The sequence below is a fragment of the Aythya marila genome (genome assembly GCF_965140915.1).
Source record: "Aythya marila genome assembly, chromosome: 1".
In the NCBI taxonomy this organism is placed as follows: Eukaryota; Metazoa; Chordata; class Aves; order Anseriformes; family Anatidae; genus Aythya; species Aythya marila.
Genome location: NC_139042.1, coordinates 127,389,286 through 127,411,202, shown reverse-complemented (window position 1 = coordinate 127,411,202; position 21,917 = coordinate 127,389,286). Strand labels below are relative to the sequence as shown.

General features: G+C 36.1%; 1 protein-coding gene across 4 annotated transcripts in view; it reads right to left on the bottom strand.

Moving 5' to 3' along the window:
- Window positions 1–6,933: 6,933 nt before the first annotated feature.
- FERRY3 (FERRY endosomal RAB5 effector complex subunit 3) overlaps window positions 6,934–21,917 on the bottom strand; it is a 24,830-nt gene continuing 9,846 nt past the window's right edge. For 2 of the 4 annotated variants that reach the window (XM_082779435.1, XM_082779436.1), the window contains exons 9-14: window positions 20,038–20,166; window positions 18,853–18,921; window positions 17,111–17,313; window positions 11,967–12,024; window positions 10,677–10,744; window positions 6,938–9,652 (exon numbers count right to left, since the gene is read on the bottom strand). In XM_082779435.1, coding sequence (XP_082635561.1) covers window positions 9,560–9,652; window positions 10,677–10,744; window positions 11,967–12,024; window positions 17,111–17,313; window positions 18,853–18,921; window positions 20,038–20,166 — 620 coding nt within the window. In that variant the 3' untranslated portion in view covers window positions 6,938–9,559. Of the gene's footprint in view, window positions 9,653–10,676; window positions 10,745–11,966; window positions 12,025–17,110; window positions 17,314–18,852; window positions 18,922–20,037; window positions 20,167–21,917 lie in introns of all 4 variants that reach the window. The other 2 variants (XM_082779438.1, XM_082779437.1) reach the window with 2 other exon arrangements.

Sequence of the window (21,917 nt, the reverse complement as noted above, 5' to 3'; positions counted from 1 at the left end):
GACTGATTGGAGAGTGGAAAATATGTCATTATCAGGGGGTGTAGTGATAGGACAAGAAGTAATGGTTCTAAACTAAAAGAGGGTAAATTTAGATTAAACATTAGGAAGAAATTCTTCACTCAGAGGGTGGTGAGGCACTGGAACAGGTTGCCTAAAGACGTTGTGGATGCCTCATCCCTGGAAGTGTTCAAAGCCAGGTTGAATGGGACTTTGAGCAACCTTGGTGTGGTTGGAGGTGTCCCTGCCTATGGCAGCGGGGTTGGAATTATGTGATCTTTGAGGTCCCTTCCAACCAAAACTAATCTATGATTTTACATGTATGTATGTATATGTATGCATGTATATGTACATAATACAATATGTATCCTTCCAGTGGCTGATGTGCTCTTATACACACTATCTGTCCTGTAACTTCCCCACAATCTTGCACCTCTCCAGTGGCTGGCATTTGGACATATTAGCCCCACAGGCCTGCAAACCCACTTCAGCTACTTCCTTGCACACGTACAGAAACACATGCCTTATGGACATTGTTTCCCTGCAAATTATTTCCCACTGCCAGCCAGAAGTAAAATACATGTATGCTGTTGTTGTCTAAAGCATGATGTACAAAGATAAAGAATCAACATGATGGAAACTTCCTTTCTTCAAGCTCTTTCTATAGGAATAGTTGAAATGAGCTCTGCACATCTCAAATATTAAAAAATAAATAAGATGGTCCCTTTAATTGCAATATAGGCATGAGATCATACTATCATAGAAATGTTTGTTGGAAGGGAACTCTGGAAGTCATCTAGTTTAACCTCCCACTTCAAGTGGGAGTGTTGCCAGCTCTAGAAAAGATCAAGTCATGGCTGACCTTCATGCCATATTTCTAGCTGTAGAAAGATACCCATCTAACTTAATGTTTACTATAGGGCTAAGAATACTTCTCTGACTAAGGTGCTCTTTTGAATAAACTGGATGGTATCTGACCTTTTGCAGTGGATTTTTTTCTTCTATTTTTTTCCTTTTTTAATAACTGCACTTTCAGAGTTCAAATATTCATAGCTTTCCCTTTTTCTTCAAGGAACTAGATCTCATGAAAATTTGAATAGCATCTGAATAGCATTACTGATATGAATGCAATGTGTAAAAGTTTGTTCATTTTTTTGCTTTTTCATGAGGTTTACACTACCTACACCAATACACCATAAAAGGGAACGTAGTGAAGTATATACTTGAATGGTGAGGAGCTGTATATATTGTTACCAGAAAACCATGTGTCTACATGACCTTTAAGTATATTATGACATTCATCCAGCAAGCTTTTGCTGTGTATCTCCGTTTTGCATTGCTGAGTTTCATAACTCATAGTTTTAAAATGAAGGAGCTGAAAGGGGATATGTTCGCAAAATATGCCATGAGGCACTGGTGACACTGAGGTCTCCAGTCCAGATTTCGAGCTGTTAGATTTGGCTTCTAGACATCTTTTGTTTAGAAGAGTCACAAATATTTGATGTATTACACATTTTGCACCCATTCCTCTTACTTAACCACTGTGTGTTTCTAGAGCTATATTGGGAAGTGACATTCTGGCCTTACTGAAGTCAATACCAAAACTTTGTCAAAGTTCATCAAGGCAAGGATTTAACATTACTGTTGCATATGAAAGCCCTAAATTTGACTTGAGCATGCAACTGAGTGGAGAAGACTAACTGCAAACTCAGCATGTACAATGCATCCAGCAAAAATCCATCATGTGAAGGCTTTGTGCTTTAGCTTTCCAAATTCTGTGGTTTCAGTGTAAACAGCTTTGATAGTGCTCTTTACAGAGGAACGAAATTTAAACAGATTTTCTAGGAATAGTCGGGTAAGATTGTTCTCTGACTTCATCACCCCACATTAAGTAAAGGCTACTTGAAAGTCTTCCCTTAGCATTTTGAGTCATCCTCTTGAACATAGTATTTTATTTTTTATATGCATTATTCAGCTGATCAGCAATCAGCAGAGAATTTTCATGTCTTCACAAGGTTTTTTTTAAGAGGGAAATTAATCTTAAATTAAACTCCCCTTTTAAATTCCCCTAGATTGTATTTCATGTATGTCAGAATTAAGACAGGCTCATGAACTGAACTGTAGTTAATCTGGTAGGTCAGAGATAATAGTCATGACAGCAAAAATAAGCAATTCAGGTTCAAATCTTGCTCTTTCTAGGGGGAGAGAGAATGGCTGCTTAAGTACATGGTTTGACTGGAAGTCTCTTGCAAAGGTCTTGCTTCTGGTATGGGACTGCAATTATATGTAATTAGCTTAATTTGTCCTGTAGGTGCTACTATTCTTTTCTGAGGCCTTATCAGAGTTTGGACATGTTACTTACTCTACTGCAGGCCACAATGGCCTAAACACCAGTGATAGCTGTTGCTTTTTGCTACACAGGCATAAAGGCCAAGGTTGTGAGGAAAGTTTGGCTAGACTGAAATGTATTTATTAATAAAGGTATGCTATTTCTCTACTGAGAATTTTGATTTTGCTCTGGAGTCATTGGCTTTTCATTTTCACTAATTCCAGTGCCCTTTGAGTGAGTACTTTGGTGTCCCAGAACATGTAATGGACTCTACTGTCACAGAATGTGGTGTCCAGCAGACAGTGAATTAAACATTAGAAACAACCAACTAACCAACCAACCAACCAATCCAGAAGCAACAGGCAAGCTTCCTTCCTGCTCAGAGTACCTGCGATGTGGTTGAGATAAATGTAAGGCTCATGAGAAGGCTGTGGAAATGAGGAATGGCCTCTAAGTTTCACAGAGAGGAAAATGCTCTTATCTCTGTATGACATCTAGTCCATTGGCTATGTGATTTTTAATGCCCAGGTGATTTTAAATAATTTTAACTTTTCTATAGCCTGATAGTATTCCCAGGCAGTAAAGTTTTCCTGGTAGGCTACATTTTGTCCTCAAATAATTTATTCTACCATTACCTGGCACACAGTATGTAGTTTCAGTGCCAAAAATGAACCCTTAAAGTCTGCTGCCTGTCTTCTGTGTGACTGTCAACTAAATATCATTCAATCACTTGAGTCCTCATTTAAAAAAAAAAAAATCAATTTAGTAGAATAATTTGCTTGACCCAAGCTTTACAAGGAGTAGATAATTTGACATGTAGGGAGTTTGACTTCCCTGGGTCTACATCCATCACTTAGCTTTGCTTGCACACCATCATCTTGGTTGGGATTCATGATAACTTCCAGCTATCAAGTGACTCGCAGGCAGGAAGGACACAGGACTTTGCCTTTCATGAGGACTCCAGGTAGTGCCCGTTATTAAAGGCAGAAATGAAGAATCAGTAGACTGATCTGCACAGTAATTCCATCTGCTGAAGCACAGCAGAAACTGACACTAGTAAAAGCATGTGCACCAAGGAAAGTTAAATATCCTGTATTTTTAGGTGGCACTTCCCTGAATTATTGTGAAGGTTTAGAAATCAAGTGAATCTTGGAGAGATGCAGCAATTGTCAACAATTTTTATCTGCATATTTTATCTCTTAACGGGAAAGTTCAGTAAACAGAGCTGAACAGGGCTACCTATCAACACAAGGGTGGTATGTACCATTTTCTATTTAGTAACATGAGTTTGCAAGACTTGCCCATGATTTATGGACTGCTTAAAAGAAAGAACAACTTCCACAGGCAGGGAGAATTGCCCAAAATTGCTAAAAACATATCCAAGATAACAACTGGTTGTCAGACAGCGGTTTCCAAACAACTACTCAACAGAAGCACTCACATCCTCTTGTATAGCTTGTCAAGCTTGAGGGAAAGCTCATGTCATTGACCCACTGCAATTTCCACCTTATATTGTTGAATGAGGAAAGATTCATTTCTCAAAAAAGGAGGCTTGGCTGGCTTGTGCTGGTAGGGTTTCCGCTTTGGAAATAGGCATGCAGAAGACTGATAATGTGGATGCTGCACACAAAGCATGGCGGAAGGAAGCGGGCCCCTGTTTGTGGAGTGATGCTATTTCTGCCTGGATTTAAAAGTGTTCATTGGAACAAAGTCGAAACAGTCACTATAAATTACTTGTATGAGTGAGTACAGAGCATTTTGGAGGATTATAATTTATGCCGGGCAGATGCTGTTATGGTTCAGTTTAAGGCACTTAAAATAAGACTTTTGGGAGCCAACCAAACCAGCTTCAAGTCTGGTAACTTCCCAGTTCAAGACACTAAATTTATACGTACAGGGTCCATTCCTGCACAAGGGCCATAAGCCCTGAACTCCTATTGAAACTACCAGGTTTCAAAGATGCTCTGACAATATTTGACGCAAATGAACTAATGCCCATTATGAAAGAGCCAACAACGTCATGTAGCATGTGACTTTTCTTGTCTGAACCTGAATTAATCCAACTAAGTGATTTGCTCTCCAGCGTTTTGTCTTTCACAGGAAGTATGTCTTGAAAGAGTGGGGAATTTTTCTCCATGGCATGCTTCTTCACACACATTTGAAATGAGCTGGCATATTCAGCCAACTGGGACCAGACAATATCTGCTGGATCCAGATGGTTATGCATGTGTTTCCCAAAGATGGAATGGCAGGAGGAAGAAATCGGTTTCATCTGAGCAGTCAGAAAGGCAGACATGAAGCCCCATTTTGGCCTCTCACAGGCAGCTTAAGAGTACATTTTAACATAACAGCATAGCTGCAGCCTCACGTCATTTTGTAAATTATAGTGGATGTCACTCCATTCACTGACAAATTTTTATAAATTATGAGACTGATGTCTAAGTTTTTTAGAAATATTACTTCCACAATTCTTATGTATTTTTCTTTGCTCAATTTTATCCCTGTAGGCTAAGTTAAAACCCTTCTTGGAATACGTAGTACAACCCCGCCTCCTCTTTAATCTTTGCACCCGTTAAATATTTACAGATGGTTTTCATATTCCCCTTCAGTTGTCATTTAGACAGTGTTACTCTGTATCTGCTCAAACTTAGCACCCTTGGAAGGGCACACAAGGCCAAATTCTGCTCTCAGTTGCATCTGTGTAATTTTGGAGTAAGTCAGTGAACTTTAGTAGACTTAATTTACACCAGGAAAACACAGAGCAGAGGGTGACTCCTAAATAAAGGTGACTGCTAAATAAAAACTACAAAGAATATTAAAGTTAACATCATATCCAGGCCCTCCCTGGACTGCAGCAGCTTTTATATGACAATAACTTTTGCTGTATTTCCAGTGATTGGAATGAAGATTTAGGAGACATGAACTGCAACAGCCATCTGAAAGATGTCAGTACCAACTATAGCTCTTCAAAGTGCAGATATAGTGCATTAGTAGATTAGTAGTCTGTTTTGAGTTATTTCATGATTTAGTGCTGCTAGCTTTTTTTTTTTTTTTTTTTTTTTTTTTTTTGTGTTGCAGATAATATTTAATACTAGTTATATCCATAGCTATATGTTACAAATATGACACAAGAACCTTGTTTTGTTCTGGGACTTATTTTCCCCAGGGGGTATTGATACTTATGCACACTAGAGAAAATTTATCAGACTTTTCTCAAAATTGTATAAGACTCGTTGAATGCACTGTTCCATGTCCATTCTGAAAGTCAAGAAACTGATGACACAAAACCCATGTATCACATACTTTAGTCATTTTCTGATTTAAAATAAATAAATATTAAAATATTATATTAAAATAAATAAATGAACATATATATAAATCTACATGGGGAGAATGTACCCAGAGGAAGATTGGCTTGCTAACTTGTTTTTTGTTTGTTTGTTTTTCATCCGTAGCTTATAGAGGTAATATCTGTAGGTTCACCTTTCTTTTCCCAGAATCTGGACTAATCTCCAGGACGTAATCTTGGAAAGAGCTTTGGAGGCTTCTTATGGGTTCCTCTATAACCTAAAGTCACCAGGGCAGCCTGGACCACGTGCAAAGTTAGTACATTCCAACTTGGAAATAAGTTGTAATATATATGCCTGCTTCAGAAGATGAGACTCTACCATCCATGCTTAGCTGCTACCCATCTACAGAAATATTTGGGAATGTAAATTTTACCAGGAACTTAAAAGCACCACTTATGAGTATTCATAAATCAATCTTAATTTCAAGAATAACAAGCTCGTAGTCTATTGGTTATCTCTGAGCTGATTCACATCATCAGCTGGGTTGTCTTCACCACACATGCTCTCTGGGGCCCAATCTGGTTCATGTGGTGAGACTTCGACAAAGATCCTGACAAACATGGTCACTGTTTAAAGATTCCCACAAAATATAAAAGCACTTGCTTGCCCTGTTCAAGACTCAATTCATTTTTTGTTTATTAATATCATTTATTTATTGTCTGTAGGAATTCAAAGTCACATTTCCTATCAAGCTACAGACTTCACCAATCTAGGGGTATTACCCCATTCTTCTTGTTGGAACTGTTTGTTGCTAAAAATGAGTAAGGTTCTTTTGCCAACAGAACGCAGCTTATGACAGATGAACTGAACCCACCTGCCTGATGCTGCTAACTGTAATTACAATGCTTCTTTGCCTTCAGGGTTTAGCTGAGCTTTCCAAAGTATTGAACTATTGTAGAAGGAAAGACCTCTGATGTAATTCTTATCCCTCCGGGCAGTACCAACACTTACATCTCTAGCAGTGTGAAAAAAATATATATTTTACAGCAGTGTAAAAGAAGTCTGGTCTGAATTACAACTCTAAATCTGTTCCTCAACTGCCTGCATTCTTTGCCTTGATTGTCATCAGTGATCTTGTAAGCAAACTGCTCCAGATTGTATAGCTGAAGACAATGGATATGAAAGTCAGCTAGGGATGTTCTTGACAAACTAAGACTTTAAACCTCAGTTCAGATTTTGCTAAGGGTATCTGCAGTTTATTTCAACCACCATAAGCACATTCAAATATCTGTACAATGTCATGTCTTCCACATTTCTCTTCAAAGCAATTTACTTAATACAAGCACAGCCACATACACAATTTTATACAACATCTTTAAGGTATTCAGCACTGTCATCCTTCCAAGGAATGCTGCTGTGCATATACAAATAGAAAACCTCATGCTGATTGAGTCATTTTCCTCTTAATCTCAAATAGCTTCTCACAGCCCCAGTAGGATTTCTCAGATGGCTTTATTTCATAAATTGCAGTCTGTATACTACTGGTCTGTACAGTTGCCAGGTACAGATCAAATAGAAAGGACAGCCGAGGTCATCTCAGCTCTGTATTCTGTTTTTCTACAAAGAATGACAGCTAAAACTTGCTGTTAACACTACTTCCTGGAAACAGATATGAAAAGCAGGAATAATAGATGATGTATCAAGAATTCTTTTGACAAAGTCTGGCAAGCCCATTCAGTGCTTATTAGGGCCAAGCTTCAGAACAAGTTAATCATAAATAATAGTTTAGTACCATTTCTTCCCTTTATACTTTCCAAAACCTCACCCCTGGAGTTTATTTGCTCATTTTTGTATCAAAGAGGAACTGGTTATTAGGGTGAAAAGCTCATATATAATCCACTTTCTGAGGACTGAAAAAACACAGCCTCAGAAAATGAAAGGCAGCAGGACTTACCACAAAAAGTAAATAATTATTTTTTTTTTGACATTATTTGCAGTTTTACACAAGTGTTACTAAATTAGATATGTCCTGAGGTTTTGTCATAATAAAAGTATTTGTGTGGAATTTTTATTAAAAGTCTGAAAGTATCAGACAGATAACTTGCTCAAGGATTTTTGGTGTTCCACGGGTTACTTCGTGGTAGATGTACTGACTGGGGGGGCAGGGGGAGGAGGCAATTATGTAACACACATCTCTCTTATAAAACAGATCAAGTCTTACAACTTACAAAAAGGAGTACTTGTGCTACCACATCTTTCACAAACAGAATCTTGGTTAGAGCACTTGATTTTCTAGGACTAGAGTTTAACTTCATCTTAGGAGTAGCAATGAGCTTTAACAGGATTAATCCAGATCATTCTAGATTAATTTACATCCTTCTATTCTGGAACACCAAACAAGGTCACATTGCTTTCATGATTCTTCTTTAGAAGCTGCTGGCACAGGAAAAGAAAGCATTTGACAGTTCAGCAATAGATAGTTGCTGTGTCACTTAGGTGGATTCCGTACAGCATGAAGGATTCAGTAAAAGTATTAACTTCAGAGTTTATGCCATTTATAAACATCACGAGTTATTAATATTGATTCTCCAAGAATTTTATAGTTATAATTCATATTTATTTTTTATATAAATTATAGCTATAATTTTTAAATTAGAGTTTCCCCAATACAAAGCTTTACACTCTTCGCATTCATCAAACTAAATAAAACAATAATAAAGTCACAATGAAGCTAGTAAATCATCTAATTTTTAGCTGTTTTTCAAGCGCAGAACTTGGGCAATCTCTAGAAAGATATAGAGTCAAACCCATCTCTGCCAGGATCCCAGTGTATCCTACAGAACAGAACTGTGGGCTTCAAAAAGCTTCCTGGGACTTTCACTACCTCAGCTACTTTCTCGTGAGCCTAACTCTCCTGGGAACACCGAGAATACCAGCTTCAGACAGGACTTTCCCTGTGACTGGTCTCTACACTGATTGCTTACAGCCTCTTGTGCCCACAGACATGTTCAAAAAGCTTGACTGTCCAAGATGGGATAAAAGCAGTTTCTTTCCTAGTTTCCCATCAGTAGGAGGCAGAAGGTTATGAGATTTGAGTGGATTCAAGTTTGGCCTAAGAAATTTCACACAAGCATCTTGATTACTGATAAAGACCCTTTAGCGATAAAACATTTTGACAATAAGCAGCAAAATATACCTGTGCATCAGATTTCAGAACATTGTAACGTTCCTACTAAGTTGTACATGAGACTTGTCAATGTGAAATCTTCAAAGAAAGCAGAAAGATAACATAGTAAAAAGGTAGTAATTAGAAGAACACCTAATCATTTTCACAGATACATTAGCTTGATTCTTTTTCAATACTTCCAGTGGTTTACAAAATGCAATATGCTTAAGGATTCTCTCATGTTTTTCATTTTATTACAGTTAATTGGTAAAACGAGGCATTATTACATTTTATTTTGCAGTCACTGTGAGCTTGGAAAGACAACTGAGAATAATTTTGATATAATTTGTCAAAGAAGACATGTAACATCTTTTTCTTTTTTCCTTTAAATGTCACCAAGCCAATTCAGAAAATGTTTCTAAAACTAAGCAATCTGAAGCCCCTCACTCCCCCCGATCCTAATTCTACTGTAAGTCTTATTCCTACCAAACTATGTGAATCATTTCTGTGGATTACATAAGACTAGTTACATTTCATGTCTTTCAGAAAAAGATGAGGAATTCAACATAAATGCTGTGCTGAAACAGAGAGAGACAAAAATAAAATGCTAACAACCAAATGCAGACAGCATGTATCTTTTATTAAGATGACATTATTCTTGAAATTGCAACAAATGCCAACTCAGGGTCATCAGGCCTTGGAAAAGAGACATTTCCATAAAGAATCTCCATAGCTTCTTCCTCTGTCAACAAGGTATGTCTTACTGCTGCACAGAATTCAGTGCTTAGAGGTTAGAGTCAATGTAGAGGACACTCGGAAGATTTGGGGAAGCATGTTACTCAGTTGGTAAAACATTTCCTCAGAAATTGTCTGGGGGGAGGAGAGAAAAAGAAAACAATAAAGAGATACACCAGTAAGCTTTAGCTTTTTGCTGTAGTTTGGAAGAACTAAATCTGTTTAAACTGTGTTTTTTAACATTTAAAAGAGTGTTGCAGTTTTTCAGAAGGCCAAGAAGATTGTTTTCAAAATGTACATTATAATTCTATTTAATTCAATCAAAAGAAAAAGATTGACCTAAAAATCATGTTTGTATATTTATGGGATATATCTCTTTCCAGTACATTTCCTGTTCTAATAATTGATCAGTTCTGGTAAGCAGAATCAGGACAGTGCTGTTCATTATCTACAGGACTTCTGCTGTCTGAATTCCAACGTTAGAGTCATCTTCAATTTATTTATTCTCTGCTTCCTCCCTGCTCAGCAGTTTAGTACTTTGTCAACAAGTATTTGCTATTTCTTTCATACCACAATTCTGATTTTTTACAGAACTTCTAGCACCACTTTTTAGAATAAAAACAAACCAAAAAAATAACAGCACAAAAACCACTTCAGTGTTGGTTACATTTGCAAAATTTCCTGTTTCTGCAAATCAGTTAGAACTCCAAGTTAAATCATTCCAGAATCTTTATTACAATTAACTTGAAACATCTAGAGTAATCAATTGTTTTGTGGAAGCATGACTGAACTCAGTACATTGCAATTTTCCAAGATGCTCAACAGTATGACTAACAAAAAACTAATGTTATATAATGCAATGTTAGTCCCAACTCTTCAGAGAAAATAGGAGAAAAAGAAAGAGTATCTTCTTTTAAGGTTATGTATTAACCATTCATAAAGGTGAACTTCCCAGTTTGCATTTTCAGCATCCTCAGAAGATATTACAGGATACCCAAAAATATAAAACCCTTTTATTCCTGTTTTGTAAGCAAGGGATGAAACTAACAGCAATTAGGTTTAAGCTCAAACTAAAAAACAGGGCACAAATCTAGATCTGCTGACATTTAACTTCTTGTTCCCAGTCTCCCAGTTTAGATACAAACTTGATTTAACCTACCTGCGGTACCAAGAATTGTACAGTCCGAGAAATTCCTCCATCCCATGAAGCCATTTCCATCATGAAACCTAAAAACCAGCACTCATATTATATTCATTATATACGTACACTCCTCCCTCAATTACACTGTTATCAAGCAATGAGGAAGTTTTCACATACAATTAGGATTTTAACCGCCTGAACTAGGGATATCGTTAGTCACATTTAAATCAGACTTGACTGATCGACTGAAATCTGATTTAACTGGAAAATCTAATGAGGAATTATTGAGAAAATTGGAATACCCTTAAAGAGCAAAATAACCAGGTCTATGGTACAGCAGAGTACTAGCCAGCGGAAGTGAGAACTTTCTCCGAATATGATTATTAGGAGTTTTTTCAATAGCTTGCTTTCATTGAGAAGCAGCTTTTTTCTTTTGCTCTGATGTGATCACATCCAGATGAATGAGTGCAAGACAATATCCAGTTGCCAAAAGGGTTTTGGCCATCTGGCAGGGACAGAAACTACTTGGACTTACTTACATAGAAAATGCTTAATGCTCAGTGCTCAACTTATCATCATTTGGCATTTTTATGCTAGCATTTCCTAACTATAACCAATGAACTACAAGGTCCACAGAAATACATTAGTGACAAATAAAGATGCTTGGAAAAATACTTGTATAATGAAAATGGTTACATGGATGATATTTCATTGTGAACCGCTGAAGTTCACAACAGCAAGAGGTTTCTTAAGTAGGTGGTAGAAAGAACATAACTACTAGCATTTTAAATACTCTAAATGACTGTTGCGAGTGTTTAAGTGCAGGACACAAGAATGCAGTAAGCAGTAACACAGTTGGGAAATATAGGAAATGACAGTCAAATCATGATGACTTTCAAGCAAAAAGGCGAATTAGTGTATAAACTAGCCTTGAAAACGTATAGGGAATTGTCACTGAGGAAATTAAAATACAACAGACACTGGGAAGTATACTGTAGGGAACCACCTTCTCCTGCCCTCCTTCAGAGACTGCTCAAATGCAGTAAGGGCTTGTTCTTTCACTGTCTTTGTAACAGTTGTGAAGATACTTTCAAAACACTTTTAGTTTTCATTCTAGTGTGAGATTATTTCCTGATGCTTAAAATAGTCCCACAATAATAGTTAATATTTTTAAAGAGAAAGCATAAGTGTTTTAACAAGTAGTAAGTTACTAAAATGACTTGTTTTGGGGAAAACATACAGCTTGATTTAAGACTGGATGTCATCAAATGCAACACTGGAAATGAGCTGAAGCATTTACTAACATACCTTTAACACACTTGAACACAAGCTCTGCTCTCTTTAAGCACCATGGAATGGTCATTTCCTAAAAATAAATAAATAAATGAAAAAGGTCCAATGCCCATGGATCTACCATCAAGAGAAAAAAGGAAAATTATTAAAAATAATAAGTTATTACCATAAAACCATATTTTTCCACCAGGTATCCAAGCAGCATTACAGGCCATGATGAGGGATTCAGTTTTCTGAAGTACTCTAGACAGGTGGTGTGTGTATATGTGTATGGATACATAAACACACGACCCATATATACAAATATATTTTTTATATATATATTTATATACATGTATATGAGACCATAAAAGCACAGCCACTGCTTATTGGTATGAGAGCCTAGTGTCTGAACAGCCTATATATTTTTGAGATCTTGAAAAACAAACACACACCATCATACTGTTGATAATAATCCTATTAATGTCACTGGAAAATGGGTCTACTTAATTCCTCTGTGGAACTTCAGAAAAATGTGCAATAACCAATTGTAACTATCAGATTTGTGCTTCAGTTAGCTGAAGAGAGGCTCCTGACCATGTCTTAACAGCAGTAGCTGATGATTAACAGCTATTTTTGATGACTCTGGTTTAGGCTTATTGGCATACCCATACACCTTCAGTAAAATATCTCTAATACTGAAATTGGTAGAAATAATTTTATCCTAGAGGTGCATTTTTATTAAGAACTAAAACAAACAAAATCTGGCTTCATCCGATGGGACAGGTTTCAGATATGACCAGACAGCAAATTCTTACCTGAAGTTAAACACCAAGATGGTATATGAAAAGCACCTGTATAAACTACCTTACTGTATGGCAAACAGGCCCTGGTCTAAAGAATTTAAGTAACAGTTCAAATGCATTAGTACATCAAGCATTCTTCAGCTGTAAACTATAAAATGAATTATATTAAGATGAACATTCCTAGTTAGAGGCAGAAGGAATGTCATTGTAAACACTTCTCAGGAAGAAAATAAAATTTGTTCTGATGTGCCCTCCAACATCAAAAAGTGCACTTTCTAGTATGAACATAGGAATATACACATGGAATCAAATTTATCATTCCATGTACCTTTTAAAATTTATGCTTTACATAATTTTGTATTCAGTAAAGCCAGCATTTATTTTGCTATGTCAAGCAGTGTGCAAGCTGTCATTTTCAAAAAGCTTAATTTCAGGATTTAACAAGATTATTTGAGAAGCAAGGTTGTCCAAGAATGCTGACTGATAATGTTGAGTCAATATATTGAATGTCTCTACACTAAGCAACAACTAAAAGCTTAATTTTTTTCTTAGGTGGGAGCATCTCCCTATATTCTCCCATACCTGAAATAGTAACAGCCTTATAGTAACATAAAAACAGCCTAAGTTAGAATAACTTTACAGACCTTTTTTTTTTTTCATGAGGTAAATTCTTGCATCAATAGATGCTGCTTTTAGACTATACAACATGTGAATCAGAAACAACAATATTGGACAATTTATTTTTTTTATTTTCTAACCTTTCTGGAAGAAATAGCTGGTCTTTGTTATAATTTATCTGCCCACATTTGCATTCTGTCACAAGCAATGTAGGAGTTTATTGCTACTTTTGATCACTGTTTTGGCTTAGGTTAAAAATGAATACCTAAAAAGAACGGTCCTGTTGCTCTGAAGGCAACTTACGAGCACATTATATAATCAATAAAAGAAACTAGCCTTAAAAGGACTGATTGAGACAGCAGGATATGACTCTACTCCTCAGACTATTTCAGAGAAACATAGATGTTAAATCTTGTGGTCACTCAAGGAAATAACAGGTTGAATCTACAATGTCAGTGCATGCAAGCCACAAGAACAGAGAATGACGCAGTAATGATTTGATTTTAATTCATCTTTAAAAACTTAAGTTATCATGATCTTGACACGTTGTCAGGACTTTTCCCTATATGTAAATTAAGTAACAGTTGTGGAAATTAATAGCCAGATAAGTGCCAATTCAAAACACAGCACAGGAGACAGGAAAATAACAAACACCCCATCAGATATGGTAAGTTTTCATTAACAGCATTCTAGCAAGTAAAAAAAGCGTCTGGGACTTTTGGTTTCTATTCACTACAGAAAGCACACACCATTCCTTTTCAGGATGAATAGATCTTTTGTTAGATTAACATTCCTTTAGCTGATAAAAATAAAAAAGGCCAATCACTGAAATTTGTGACAGAGTCACTGCATGGAGTTGCTGCTTTTTTGAATCTAGAAGACCATCCTTAAGTCTCTGCAGAACCGTGTCATAACCAGGTAATGAAAACACTAAGTCCATACACTTCTTATGGGACAAAGGTTTCAAACCGAAATTCAATGGTTAATTTCAGTAAGTTAAGAATTAGCAAGGTGTTTATTTAAAGTATATCTATGCATGTTTCACGGTATGAAACAGTAAGAGAAAAACTGAAGGTTAATACACTCTTTGATAATCTCTCTACAAGTATAAATGGCATTCACAAATATTTGCTGCACACCTTATATTCCCTTAATATCAACTTTTTTCAAACATTTTTTTCTTAACTTATCATCACATAGGCAGCTGCCTGAGAGCTCTCAAGAGGTCTGTTTTCTTCCACATTGCTATATGGATGGCAGCATACGATACCCCTTATGTTGAAACTACCAAGGAAGTATGCCAACTCCAGCATTTTTAATGATTCCATGTAACCATTTCATTCCCCAGTTCAGTTTATGTTAGATTCAGTGCAATGATCAGACATTAGGACCTCAGTTGTCCTAAATTTGAACTTGTCTATTTTTGTCTTTCTCAAATATCAAACACAGTTTCCTTCCTTTACTGAAATTAATGATCAGAACAGGAAAAAAGAAAAAACAACAAACACAAAACTGTTGTTGTTGTTGTTGAAGTAACAAGAAAAAACAAGGAAAACAGAATTCTTTATTTTTTTTCTTGGGGGAGAGGGCCAGGAGGAAAGAGTAGCTTAATACGAAGGCTAAATGATAACAAAGGGTAACAGCTTCACTGAGACTGATACACTCATCATTTTTGTGGGGTTATAAACACTACTCTTCCATCCATAAAAGAAAACCTTTGGGAAATACACAAAGCAAACTCATGATGAATGCTTGCCACAGCGAAGCACGCAAACATCTCTGCAGCTGTGCTCCTGGTTAACCACTTTACAAAAATGTTTTTTTATGTAGGTGGTAAACGCAGATTCAAAACTGGAGCTGCTGAAGGCACCAAGTTCAGGTTAACCTTCGGAAATCTGTTGTTATTCACTCTTCCCTCAACAACAAGTTACAGACTTGTGTGTTTCAAATGAGGTCAGCCAGCTGCAAAACACCGTAATAAGTGATGCTGCTAATGCAATTCATGCAGTTCAGTTTTGGCTCAGTCTATGCTTATCATACAGGTCACTTTCAGCTTACTCCACAGATACTTAAAAAGCTTAATATTAAAGATGAATCATTTTACCAGGACTTTTAAGAATTCAGCATCAGACAAGTAGATGGTTCTTCAGTTTCACACATTTCAGCAACAACACCTTTCTAAAAGCATGGTGAACACCTGGTCTTGTGCTCTATTTGTATTTTAAACATGTTATTTTTAGCTTTCATTGTATGTATGTATTTCAAAGGGAAAAAAAAAAAAAAGTTTAATGGGGTCACTTGCCAACTTGATTAAGAGAAGAGCTCTATAAACTTCTGAAACACAGTAATTGGGTCCCATTAATAACTCAGGTTGCTGTCCTGCAAGTTGATTACTTGCATTTGCATACAAAAAGTGTTAATACCAAAGATGTAAAAATATATTTCTGAAATAAAATCTATTACTAAAAGTTCACATTTTTGGGGCACATCCTTTAGAATCTTCATTATTGGATATTTTTAACATTGCTTGAACTGTATAGACCCCTATCTTGCAAAAGGGATCCAGTTCTACATGGTGTTCAGATAAAATTATGTAAAAAAAACCAACAACAACAAAAAAACAGTTATTCCACCTATTAAAAGCAATCCAATGATGAGCCTCTTTCTTGCTATGAGTCAGGCACTTTCAAAGGAGAGGCAGTCTTGAAATTGGTGCCAATTTTTTTAAAAGAAAAACAACAACATAACAGATTGCAAGTAAACATATGCAAAGATATAATTAATAGCAGTGTTATCTTATTCTCCTAATTTCTTTTAGTTTGTAAGTTTGTCACCTAAGGAAGTGTGGCATGTGGCTGTACTTTCTGTCTGCTGGATCTCTCCACACCTCCATTTTCTTCCCTGCCAGTTATCTTTTGAAGCTGATCTGACAGAGGAAAGATTGTAAATGGTATTAAATTATAAGTTTACTATGCACTGTAAAAAAAAATACAGTTGAGTAAGAGAAAAGTTCTACACACTAGTGTCCCACTGAAGAAAAAAATACAGCAGTTCTGCAGAATAAGCACACTTATGTCACCAATGGATGTGACATATCACTTGAGTCTCAGCAGTATGCTACTTCTTCTCCAGCTGGTACGTGGGGGGCTCTGGGGCAGAAACTAAACATGCAAGTAATTAGGGCATGAAGGAGACCATTCAGAGCAAAGGTAAAATTTTGTTACTGCTGCACAGGGCTGAGGTGATAAAGAATGGTGTTTAGGGGTACAGAATTCAAATTTTCTAAGAAAACAGGCTTTGCTAGTTCTGCTGCTCATAAAAAGTTAGTTTTAATTTTTTCTAGCTAGAAGCAATTATAATTTGCATCTGCTATTACTATTATATCAGCATCTTACAAACTATAGTTTCTAAGCAAGAACTGCTGCCACAAAACATCTTTTTAACATCTAAATATGTAGTCCTATCACCTCTTTCATTAATACCTCTGTAACCGTGCACTGAGCTGGATCAAGGAGAGATGGAAATAAAAATGAAGAGGTTCAGCTGACTGAAAAGCTTATAACTGATTCAGTTCCTTAACTCACGTCACTATACAGATACCAATGGTAGCACAATGATGTGGCAGGAGCATGTGACTAGGATAAATTGCTCCATTTGTCTTAAACAAGACTGAGACATATCCTTTCCAGAAAAAAAAAATAAATAATTGTTGCACCTTAGAAGCTAAGAAGAAAACAAAACTTTAAATTTACTTACTTCTGACATATCATGTACCAACAGGAGAGGAATGCTAATGGTAGTAATGTCATGCGTGCAGCAAACTTTGAGAATGTTTCTGAGTCCCATGATCGCAGGATCCCGAGCAGTTATGTTTCCAGATCTTACATTATCATCCACACAAAGGTGAAACGCAACATGAATTTCAGAAAGATTTGAATGGCGTGTTATGTAGAATTCCCCTACAGGATTACATAAACCAAAAAGGCAAGGTATCACAGTAGTGACCTATACTGAAACACAATTGTTATGAAATGTAAGAATAGGGTCAGTAAGTTAAGACAAAAGGTAATACAAGCAGACAACAGATCAGAACACGTACATAAGGAGATACATAAAAGTTAGAAACGAACTGATCTAAAATCTCTTGGAGTATGATTGTTTTACATTCATCCTACACACACTTCCCTGCTTTGATGAGTTTCACAAGCATCAGGGACACCTGGTGTAATAAGATGTAACAGTGCCAGAACAAGCGGATACGATCTATATATAGCATGAAACAAAAAAGCAAACACAGAGGAGGTGTAATACTCAAAATATATAATGTAAGCACTGAATTGCAGACAGATGTGGGAGGCGGAAATACCAAAAATGGATGCATTAAAATAAAGTATGCAAAAAGTCTGTGGAAAAGGATAGTGGGTTATGCAATAACAGATACATTCTAGAAGACAGAGGTATAAACGATCTTTAGAATTTAAAACAATTCATAACAATGGGAAGATTAGTTACAAAGCTGCTTTCAAGAAGACATCTTGCCAGAGAGATTTTTAGGCTTAGTTTTCATTTATCAAAGATAAAGAAGCAGTAAATGGGCAGTGAAATGCAGGTCTCTGCACCTTACCTTTCTGCTGGAGAGCAAAACATCTATACTGGAGTCAACAAAAAAGCAGGTATACAATACCACTACTGTTCCAGTCAACAGATAAGCATCTTCCTTCAAACCTATTTTCACTGGCAATTCCAGTTAAGACTTCCTTTGCACTGGATTATCTGAAGAATGGGTATGTACTCCTTCCTGATGATGGCTAAGGTAATCCCCAGCAATGTCCATCTAATAATAATGATACGCTTGCCACTGCAGCAAGATTTTACTGGGATTTATCTATTAAGGATCAAAGCGGATTTATAATCCACTTATATGACCAAGATCTAAGACAATCTTGAAAGCAATTTTAAGAAGCCCTCCTATCACCCATGGGTTGTATGAATTTGTCTCCTTCCCCTACACCTCCAACTGTGCATTCATCTTCAGACTCCACAGCAGCTTTCCATGGTAAAAATCAGAGATTCCCTCTTTTAGAGAAATGCATTCTTACATTCTCAAAGTTAAAATACATTCTAAAATGCTTTACTGGATCAGCACAGTGACATATATAGTTATTTTCACAAAGTTATTTGATATTATTTATGTTTCATTTTTCTTCCTAGAATCCTCAGAGATCTTTTTATCTCCCCTCAAACTCTGAAGAGAAATTTTAGGCATAGAGAAGTGATTTGCCCCACAGTCATATGACGTGGTGGCAAAGCTGGGAATAGAAACCAGATGTCCTGACACCCAGTTCTCTGCCTTAGCCACAAGAACATCCTTCTCCTCTGATTGAGGTCAACTTAGGTTTAGTTTATAATTTATGTTCTGAATTTAGAGCTAAAAATGTGCATCTATAAAACAAAATTTCTTCTAAGAAGAGGGGGGAAACCTCTTCAGTGGAACTCACCTGGTAAAATATTTGACTGGTTTCGTTCAATATTCTTGGATTTGTCTTCAGTTCCACTTTCTTTATTTCCTGTATATAAACAAATACCACAAGTATGAAACATAACATGTATTAATCATGCTTTGTCATATAAAATGTACTGAGATGATATCCAGCTTGAATTTTCACCATAAAGTTGGATAAATGTGAGGGTTGGACAAGAATTGCTTCTGCCGACTTCAATAAACGCTGAACCGATTATGAAATCATAAATGAACTTATCAAATCATAAGCTTTCTTTTTTGATCATCCTATGATACCTCTTTACTCAGACAAATGGAAACACAATGTTCTCAAATGGAATGCTAAACTTTCTGAATTACCCTCACAACTGCATAGTACCTTGCTATTGCTTTTTAAATAATGCATATATTTAAAGCAAGTTTGTTCCTAGTATTGCAAGGAAAATTTTAACAGAAATTTACATAAATCACCAATATAAAAACAGCTTTCAGAATTCTCCTTAAGACTACAGCAATATGCAGATTCCTAAGAAAACTTGTTTCGCCATGTACTCTTATGTATCTATTCATGTTACTGATGTATTTAAACCACACAAGTAGTTGTCTGCAAGAAAAACAAAGCTTCATGATGTACAAGTACTGCCTTAACACCACGTGGTCAGAAAATTTCTATGCCATTTGTAAAAATAACTGCGAAGTAAACCATTCACAAGGATTTGGTCAATACTAAAGAGTATACACATACAGTCAATTTATTACTCCATTTTTAGTACTTATTTATATGGAGGGGAATAAGTTGTAACACATCTGCAATTTTTAAGGCTTTGACTTTCATTTTCTATATAAATACAAGTCAGGTAAGTCCATGTTGTCACCAGCAGTTTAAGCTGCAGAGGAAAGTATAATTACCCTACATATTTCCCATGCTGCTAAAGTGCGATCAGAACTTAAGGACTTTTTTTCTCTAAATTTATGTCTGTTATGGAATCAAAGACATCATGTGGACATACTGTCAGTGAACACAGGATTTCATGCAGATCTCTCTGAGTTAACTGACAAACCAGAACATCACATTTTATTGATTTGTAGATATGAAGAAGAGTGAAATCAAGTCACCCCTAACCATAAACATTCTACTGACCACTATGCTATTTCAAGGAAAGTAATTTTGGTTGTCACTGACCATGATGTCTTTTCGACTTACTGCTACGCTGTGCTCTGGCCTTAAGTACAACCTTCTGGACAATTTCAAGTTGTTCTTGAATTCCAGGAAAATGAAAATCTGTGCATTCTTGGCAAACAGTTGCAAAATCTAGGAAAAAAATAAAGATTTAAATCCACGTCATAAGGATGTGCTTAGTAACATTACATAATGCTGTTATACAGTTTAAGCAAAGACAGATACAACAGCAAAACTAAAACAAAACAAACAAAAAAGCCCTGCTGCATTTCACCTTAAGTCCTAAAAAAAGCATTACATCAGAAACAAAGTTGTTTGTTTTTTTTTTTTTTTTTTTTTTTAAATAAATGAATTCCTTGGAAAAAAACAACTTGAAACAGTGCTGTTATTCTTCAGACAAAATAATCCATGCAAAAAATAAACCTGAAAATAACAGCAAGAATCACAGGATCACAGAATTCTAGGTGTTGTAAAGGACCTCAAGAGATCATTGGGTCCACACCCCCCTGCCAAAGCAGGTAAAACATACATGCATTAAATGTTACCATCCTTAAAGTGTTGATGCCTTATTAATAACAGTCCCTTGATCTGTGATGCTTTATTGAAGCATATATAGTAGATATTTCCAAGAGCAGCTATGGCACCCCAGTGTGTTTTGCAAAACAAGAGCTATTACATTCATAAACAGCATATCTGGAAAGTTGGGATTACAGTTGTTTCCTCTTAGTTCTCAAAACAGAGATCTGAAAGCTAAAGAAAAGTGCCATCAGCTGAAAAGAGCTGCCAGTTTATTTTCCTGATAAGCAATGTCAGACTTGGAAAAATTAAATTAATAATTAGGATCATATCATACTGCCCCTGTAATGCATATTCTAAGCGCAGTATCCTGATGTCCAGCCTTTTCTCCGTTTTTAAAAAATGCATGGTTATCACTGCCAATGTTAAGTTAATGGCCGCCAAAACAAGCAATTATCAAGAAGATGAACTATACTAACCAATCGTGACTTACTTCTGAGGAACCTACCTGGATTAGATCCCAAAGTACTTAATGTATTTTGATTATCTGAGGATCACCATGTAATCCTGTGAACAGGCTATAACAGGAATAGGCAGGATATAAAGAAAACCTTAATATCCTTTATCTTTTTACATCCTCTGTATCATGAAGTCTATTTTCAAAATGCTTTATTAAGTTCTGGTTTCCAAAATCAAGGGAAGAAGCAGCTCATATTCTAAAAGATTGTGTTTTCTGTGTTTATCAAGATAAACTAAGGCCAGGAAATGTTTTATTTGAAACAAAAAAAAAAGGAAAAGTCTCTTATTTAAATCAAAATTAAAGTTAGTTTTAGTTTACCATTTGAGTGTGCTATACCTACTTAAAATCTGAGTCATAGTAGCCCTACAAAGTCCTAACGTAAGAGGCTCATGCTAGGTAATGCATAAATACAAAATACATGAGAAGACTATTCCTCTAGCTTACAAAAAGGAACCTGAATTAAATCTGGACATTGGAAGATCATAAAAAGTTCAACTTCCTGTTGAAAGCTGTTTTCCAGAGATGGGTCCAAATCCAATTTCAAAGGTATATTTTACTAGTCATTGTTTAGATATCGTAAGAGATAGTGTACCCAGAAAACACTGCAGTCATGTTTTTCAGTCTTGCAAATACCTCACATATCCTGAACTTTGAGGCAAACTGAACCATCTTTGGATAATAGATTCACCAAAGACGCAACATCAAAATGTTTGTAAGACAACTGAGCTAGCAAAATATATACTAAACAAGAAGGACATTCACTAGGGTCCTCAAGATGGATCTAAACAAATTAGGTCAAACAAGTAAGTTGCAAGACTTTGTAGGACTGTACCCACTTTCCATTTAG